General features: G+C 54.6%; 1 protein-coding gene across 1 annotated transcript; it reads left to right on the plus strand.

Annotated features, from left to right (window-relative positions):
* Positions 1-3,531: 3,531 nt before the first annotated feature.
* On the plus strand, positions 3,532-6,301 carry LOC108777073 (uncharacterized). The gene is made up of 3 exons (XM_018543869.1): positions 3,532-3,706; positions 4,028-5,237; positions 6,133-6,301. The coding sequence occupies exons 1-3, from the start codon at positions 3,532-3,534 to the stop codon at positions 6,299-6,301; spliced, it is 1,554 nt and encodes a 517-aa protein (XP_018399371.1).
* The last annotated feature ends 2,131 nt before the right edge of the window (positions 6,302-8,432 follow it).

Below are 8,432 nucleotides of genomic sequence, written 5' to 3' on the forward strand. Positions count from 1 at the left end.
CCAGTAGATGTAATAAGGGGATTCGAGACCGGGAGCAATGAGGGGGGGTGAGGTGCGCGGGGAAGGTACGGGGGAGGGGAGGGGGAACCGCCGCTGGCCGCCGCCGCCGCGCCGCTGGCCCCTCGCCCTGGAGTCTTATCGCGCCGAGGCCGCCGGGCCTCCCCCCGCCGTCCCCCTCGGGATATTTCGTTACAAAAGGCCGCCGGCTTTATCGCGCCGTCCCCCCGCTGAGGATACTTTTTCAAAAGACCGCAGGCGATGACGCCATCGGGCGATGACGCCATCGGGCGACGACGGCAAGGATGAAATAAATAAATGTTACTAACGTGCATCGGTGGTATCAGTGGTAGCCCTCCCCCGATTGACCTATCACCACTCCGCATGCAGGTGGGCGAGGAGTAGGAGGAAATCCTCCACTTCACCCACCTGCATATGGTGCATCAGGACCGGGTCCATCGGGGGAGCCTCACCGATGACGACGTTGTCGTCGTCGTCCTCATCGTTGACGATGATATCATCAACGATGAGGACATCGTCGTCAACGACGTTGCCCTCGCCGACATCCTCCACGTCGTCGTCGCCGCCGTCCTCGATGACGACTACGTCGTCGTCGTCGTCGTTATCGTCCTCGACGACGATGATGTCGTCCTCGCCGCCGTCCTCGTGGATGACGTCCTCCACAGGAGGAGGTGATGGAGGGGGTGTGGGAGGTAGCCATGGAGGGTTGTCCAGATCCATAGCTACCTCCATGGCTACCTCCATTGCGATGTCTATAGCGATGTCCATCGCCACCTCCATCACCTCCTCGTCTGCGAGGAACGCGCGTACGAATTATTCGCGATGTCCCATTGTTTTTTTTTTGTTTTTATAATGTCACACACGCACACATGCACACACGCACGCGCACACACACACTCGCACTCGCGCACGTACACAAAAGTAAATCGTACGAATATGAAAACGAACGGGTGATGCAATGTCCGCGAAAACGGCGGAACGGACACCGGACGTCGTTAGCGTCTTCGAATCGCACTTACTAACTGTCAAAGTGACAGACGAAAGAACACTGACGACGAGATGCATCGGCGAGAAAAACGTCTCGGCCCTATCTAATGTATATATAAAAACAATTGCGGCGGCCCTATCTATTGTATAAAAACAACTCCGGTTGCCGATGTCGATTACTTTGCTAATATAATCGCGCGTAGTACATCTAACGCCGAGATTCGTTTCGAAGGATAATTTTAATTTAATCGTGCAATATATACTTATATTTAATCGTGTAATATATATAATTGTAGTATAACGCGCGGGAGGGTGCCAGGAAGAAAAAAAAAAGTAGTTTATGCATAGTATATATTTTTTTTTTATTCATAACTCTTTAGTACAATGTAGTAAGTGTTATATACGAGTCCATCGGGGGGCTACGTATCACCCGCGACGTCGCTACCGACGACGCTGACCACCTGCACGATGACGACGACCACCTGCGGAGGCTCTATACCATCGACGGGCCTCGCAGGTGGCATGGGGAGGCACTCAACATCACCGAGCCTCCCCTTAAATTTCCTCCCTACTATAGGGGAGGAAATATCGTCGCCGTGCGTGGCGGTTACATTTACACCTACAGGCGGCTACCAGGGGTCCCCGCGGATGTCACCAGGGCCATCGACATCGGCGCCTGTGCGGGGACAGCAGGAGCAGTGGCAGCAGGAAAGCGCGGCGCGGCCATCTTTGTCCCCGGTCGTCAAGGGGGACAACCAATGGGGTGGCGTGTGGACCGTCAGCGTGGGGAGAAGAGCGAGGAGGAGGAGGCTCAACGCCATCACAGAGTCCCCCCCCTCTAGCCCTGAGTCTCCGCCGATCGCGAATAATAATAATATTGTAAGTCCCACGAGCGCGGCCCCACTATCCGCGTTAATCGTAGCGTCGATGGACGCCCACAATAAAACGTTAAATATGGACAAAACGCCGTCGCCGATACGGCGACCAATAGGAGCGGAGAGGCGTCGGGAGGCATCTACGGGGGACCACGCGGGGGGAGACGCCGGGTATGGTGCTGGAGATGAGGTAAGTGCCGGACGTCCGAGTGCTCCACTGTATGCCTGTGGTGTGATGCCGCGGGGGAGATGCGCTCCGTCGTCCGTCGTGCCGCCGCGAGTTGCGCGTGAGGAGGGCGATCGGCAGCGCCGTGGCCGGCAACGAGTGGAGGATGCGCGTGGCGGGCCGTCGCGCGGCCAACCGGCGCCTGCGACTGTCGCGAGACAGCGCAGGCGCGAGCGGGTGGCTGCGCGCGACGCGCTCGTTGCGCGGGCCGAAGCCGTTGCTTCGATTGCGGACTTGGAGGAATTCGCGACTTCGGTCGCGGACTTCTTCAGGGAGGATGCATCGGCCCCCGGTGCTGCGGGTCGCGCTCGTGATCGTCCGGTTCGTCCGCGGGAGGCCGGTGCGCGTCGGATGGCGAGGGGAGGTGAACGCGCGGTGAGAGAGGGCGCCGATAGGCCAGGGCCGGCGACAGCTGGCTCCAATAGACGGCGGGGATTGGGTGCGCGAGGCTAAGCGCATACAGGCGCTGTACAGAGCGAATCGTCGCAAGGCAGTGCGAGAAGTGCTCCAGGGCCTGCCGATCAGTGCCAGGTGCCTAAACGTCAGGTTCAGGAGCACTTTAAGCGCGTGTACAGCGGCGGGGAGGATCTGGCCAGCGCCGGCGTGGATGCTGAGCGTGCTGACCCCCCGAGATCGTAAGAGGAGTTTGCGGAACTCCTGGATCCCTTCACGGAGCGAGAGGTGGATCGTCGGCTTCGGCGTATGAATAACTCTGCGCCGGGGCCCGACGGTGTATCGTACCGTGACCTCCGTGGAGCGGATCCGGGAGCGCAGCTCCTCGCAACGATGTTCAACATTTGTTTGCGACTCGAGACGGTCCCCGCTGCGTGGAAGACCTCCAACACAGTCCTCATATACAAAAAGGGGGACAGAAACGTGTTGGAGAATTGGCGCCCTCTCGCTCTGGGCGACACTGTCCCTAAGCTGTTCGCCGCGCTATTGGCTGACCGACTGACTGACTGGGCTGTCGCTCGCGAGCGGCTCAGTAGTGTGCAGAAGGGCTTCCTGCGGGACGAGGGGTGCTACGAGCACAACTTCGTCCTGCAGGAAATCCTGACGCACGCTAAGAGGACCAGGCGTCAGGCGGTCGTCGCGTGGCTGGACCTTTCCAACGCATTTGGATCGATCCCGCACGCGTCGATCCGCCGGGCGCTCGTAAGATCTGCGGTGCTGCGAAGTCTCATAGCGATATGGGACTCCATGTACGACGGATGCACGACAAGAGTGCGTACTTCCGAGGGTCACACAGCACCCATCTCCATTCGGTCGAGCGTTCGATAGGGTTGTCCGCTAAGCCCTATTATTTTTAATCTTGCCATTGACTCGGTGGTCCGCGCGGCCGCCGAGGCAGACGACGGGTATTCTCTCTATGGGAATATCTGGTCGGCGCTGGCTTATGCGGACGACATAGCACTCCTGTCGGAGATGCCCGAGGGAATGGAGAGGCTGCTGGCCGTCGTGGAGGCGGAGGCTGCGTCGGTGGGATTGCGGTTCAACCCTGCAAAATGTGCCACCCTGCACATCGGTGCAGGCAATGGCGGCAGGGTCCTGCCGACGCGATTTCGCATACAGGGCGGTGAGATAAACCCCCTGGCTGAAGGTGAGTCGTACGCTCACCTTGGCGTTCCGACGGGTTTCTCCGTGGATCAGACGCCCTACGCTGCTGTCGGGGACATCGTCTCCGACCTGAGCGCGATCGACCGCTCCTCGGCACGTTTATCTTGCCGAGGCTGGACTTTCTACTGCGGGGGGCCAGGGTTATGAAGGGTCCCCTCAAGGCCGCTGACCTTAATATCAGAAGGCACGTTAAATCCTGGCTCAACCTCCTCATCGCGTGCGAGCGCGGAGGGAGTCTACATGCCGCCCAGATGGGGGGGATGTGGGCTCCTTCCGCTCTCTGACCTTGCTGATATCCTCACAGTGGCTCACGTTTTTCGTATGCTTACGATGCGCGATGACGCTGTGAGGGAATTAGCATGGGAATCGCTGAGGGGAGTGGTGGGGCGCAGGGTCGGCCACGCCCCTACTTGCGACGATGTCGCCTCCTTCCTCTCCAGCTCGCTGGAGGGAAGGATGAGGGGCGGAGGGGAGGCTTCGCTCTGGTCGAGCGCGCGGAACGCTGCACTCAGACAATCGGAGAGGTTGTCCCTGCGGTGGCGGTGGGTTCGAGAAACGGAGGAACTTCTGTTGGAATGTCTTGGGCCGCGGGGGGCAGCGATTAAGATTCCGCCTGACGCGCGCGGTCAGGTAGTGAATCGGTTGCGCTCAGCTGTAGCAGAGCACTACGCGCAGCGGTTGCGCAGTAAGCCCAATCAAGGCAAGGTCTTCGAGGTGTCGTCGCGCAGTCGAGTGAGCAATCACTTTATGCGCAGCGGCAGCTTCACCCGCTTCGCCGACTGGCGCTTTATTCACAAAGCTAGGCTTGACGTTCTTCCCCTCAACGGCGCGCGGCGTTGGGGGAATGAAGACAAGCGCTGTTGGCGGTGCGGGGAGGTATCGGAGACTTTGCCTCATGTGCTCTGTCACTGCGGCGTTCACTCCGCCGATATACAGCTGAGGCACGACGCTGTCCTGCACCGCCTCTGGAAAGCGAGTAGGCTCCCAGGGGTACGGGTTAACCAGCGGGTTGATGGCGTCGACGGGGTACTTGCAGGGCTCAGGCCTGACCTCGTTGTCAGGCACGAGCCCTCCAAGAGTGTCGTCATATGCGACGTCATGGTGCCTTTTGAAAATCGTTGGCAGTCCTTCGATGACGCTAGGGCGAGGAAAATTGCCAAGTATTCGCCCTTGGCAGAGGAGCTCCAACGGCAGGGCTACCGCGTCGTCGTGACGGCCTTCGTAGTCGGCGCCCTTGGCTCGTGGGATCCGCGCAACGAGGCAGTCTTGAAGCTGCTGCGGGTTGGCTCCCCGTATGCGGCGATGATGAGGCGCCTCGTTGTCTCGGATACCATTCGCTGGTCACGGGACATATATGTCGAGCACGTGTCCGGCATCCGCCAGTATCTGGCTCCTCCCCGTGCCTCTGGGGATCGTCTCGCGACGCCTCCAAGGGCAGTCCGTCGGCGCTGGAATGCCGAGGAACGTAGAGCACAGGATGCGACGCGTAACGCTTCGAAAAGTGTGAATGTCGGGTAAATTATTTCGTTTTTCTGGCTTGGCCCCCCCTTTTTTATAACTACGTGGGAGGGACCATGTTTAGCAATATATGGCGCTATTCGCCAATATATTTTATTTTTTTTGTTCTTTACCTTTTTTCTTATTTATGTTATTTTTCTTATCTTTCTGTTATTACTTTATTTATTTATTTTATTTCTTACTTTTTATTATTCTGAATTGCTGGACTGGGACCCCTCCTTATTGGTTTTTTATATATTTATTTATTTATTTATTCAGTCTTAAATTTTTTATAATTTGACTACAGTTTTATTCTTTTTCTTTTTCTTCCTTTTATTATTTATTTTTCCCTTCTTTTTATTATTTATTTTTCCTTCTTTTTCTTTTATAAAGTACTATTGTGCTCTTTTATTTTTAATTTTCTATGACTATTCTTTCTCTTTTTTACTCTATCTGTTTGTGGGGCCCTGAATGTGCAAGTGTGAATGCCGCGATTTCTCCTATTGTATTTTATACGAGAATGAATGTGCGCGATATACATATTTATATTTTATTTATTAGAATTTTGCCGCGCGTGCTCCCCCGGGATTTTAACTTGTTGACAAACTTACTGTGATAACCCGGGGGAGCGCTCTAACTGTGATGACGCATCCGCCCAGTCTACCAGCTGGGCGGATTAAGTTTAATGTGATATTTTTATTCGTTGGCTGGGGGTAGCGTCCTCCAGCAACCTAGTTTAGTGCCCATGCGGGGGGGGCCTTCTGTCCCCCGCAATAAATATATTTTTGTGTGCGCGCGGCATAACCGCTTTTTATTGTATGTACCCCAGGAGGGATATGCCCCTCTGGGGAAATTCTTTGATAAATAAAGTGTTATATAGTATTAATTTTTATCGCGCGTTAAAAACCAAAGCGAGAAGCTCGCAATCGACGAGCTGGCGTTTGTCGAAGATGTCGCTCTCGCTTATAGCGTTCGCGACGTTGGCGAAGCGCGTGTACTTGACATCGACGGTATCGACGAGTCGGGACAATCGCTCGAAGGTAACGTCGATGCAGCCGTCGAGATCGAACATACGGCGTAGCGTGGATTCGATCATCGTGACGTGTACGGTCGGGGATTCGAGCCGTACGAGCGTAAGATCGGTGTGCGCGTAGATCGTTGTCGTGATCGGTCCGACGGTTACGAAATTGTCCTTGTGCTCGTTGCGCAGCAACTTGTAGATGTTCAGTCGCTACTCGTAGAGGCCCTTCCACGTCTCGAGGGACATGGACAGTTCGCGTCCCTGATGATCGGCCAGAACGATCTCCACGTAGCTCGGTGGACCGACGTTGACGCCGATCTCGAGAAACTTGTAGCCCGTTGCGGTCAGGTCGTAACGCCGACTCAGAATGCGCACCGCGCGACGCTTCGTCCTGCGTACGAGCGTAATTAGTAAAGTCGAAGTAAAATAAAAGAAGAGTAAAAACTTACGATTCCTTCTGGTCCATCTCGGAGTAGAAGCCGAACATGATCCGTTCGCGCAGACTAGCGTAGCGAAAATGATCGGGTAAATGGCGCAAATCGAAGGGAGAAATCGAAGAGAGTGGGGGAGAACCTGTCGCGACAGGTTAAACGATTCCAAGAATTGTTTTTGTTCTTAAGACTCGCTGTTATCGCAAACGATTCCAAGAATTGTTTTTGTTCGTAAGACTCGCTGTTATCGCAAAACGATTCCAAGAAATGTTGTTGTTCGTAAGACTCGCTGTTATCGCAAACGATTCCAAGAATTGTTTTTGTTCGTAAGACGGTGGGGGAAGAGCGTTTATTTTATCGAGGAGGCCTCCGCGGTGGTAATGGTGGAGGAGGGGGAGGACTTCGAGGACGCACGTATTTCGACGTAGATTTCCGCGCTTTTACTGGCGGGGGAGGGGGAGGACTTCGGGGACGTACGTATTTCGATGATGGCTCGTCCTTCGACTCGTATCTTTGGTTCGTCGGCAACTCCCAATAGTATCTTTGGGGCTCGTCCTTCGATTCCCAATATCTTTGATTTTTCTTCGAGGGGGGGCACAGCGGCTCGTCGTCTAACCTACGGTACCCCTTGCGCTCGACCGACTTTCGATGCAGATAGTCCTTCAATCGGTCCATGCAGTGACGCTCGTAAGATTACGAATGAACGAAAGGAGCGTTACGCACTGTCTATATACTGTCGACGCGTATATACTATACATATACTATACATATACTATACACTATATACTAAGGGAGAGAAATAAAAATACGAGGTAAATACTTTTACGTAAATTTTTTTATTTCAAAAATGTCTTCGCGACCACCAGTTATACAGTTTGAATACATTTTGCATGGCGCAATTCGTAGCGTGATGTCCGCATCGCGTAGTATCAGCGGCATCCATATCGGCTAACGATAGGATATCCTCGTAAATCGCATCCAGGGTCTCAATGTGCACGCGTTCGTCGTCGTCCAGAAGCAAGTCTCGCAGCCACGCTCGTTTCTCAAGTCCCTTGACGTACACCGCAGCATCCTCCTCCCCGCATACAGCACTGGTGATCAGGCGTTTCGCCTCGCTGTACGGGGTCGTCCCATCCGTCCATCGCAATCCATGGTGACAGGCAATCAACCAGGAGGCGCAGGACCTGTCGGATCCTGTCAATGACCTCCATGGTACGGGACTCGTAAAGACGTAGTGCGCGAGCACGGTCCCGCGTGTCAGCACCGCCGCTTCCTTCACGACAAATCGCCCGTTGACGACGAAACCCTGCAGATCCACGAACGTCGGCATGCGCATGTCGACTGATGCGAACGATGTTTCGTGAACGTTTATATCGCGCGCTTAGGTGATCCCGCGCACAACGCTGGTCAGCGGGTTGTACTCGACCACACGATCGTGTATGATGAGGCAGTACGCGGTGGTATTAGCGGGCGCGTTCTCTTTGAGTTCAAAGTCCATTCGCCCGTCCACGGTCGCGCTCTTGACCGATTCGTTCTGTCGAGAGCAATCGATGATCACGAACGGGCCCTTACGTTTGAAGAACGAAACCGTGAGATTCGGTTCGAGATACTCGTATCCGTAGTAGCCCTTGCAGAAACGCGCATACATGTCGTACAGAATCGCCCATTTGTTTTTAGTGAAATCCAGATTCAATTCGTCGTACGGATAACATTCCGAGTTCAGGTAGAGTTTCACGTTGGTCAATTTACAGTCGTCGAAT

This window comes from Cyphomyrmex costatus, unplaced genomic scaffold (genome assembly GCF_001594065.2).
Source record: "Cyphomyrmex costatus isolate MS0001 unplaced genomic scaffold, Ccosl1.0 scaffold406, whole genome shotgun sequence".
NCBI classification, from domain to species: Eukaryota; Metazoa; Arthropoda; class Insecta; order Hymenoptera; family Formicidae; genus Cyphomyrmex; species Cyphomyrmex costatus.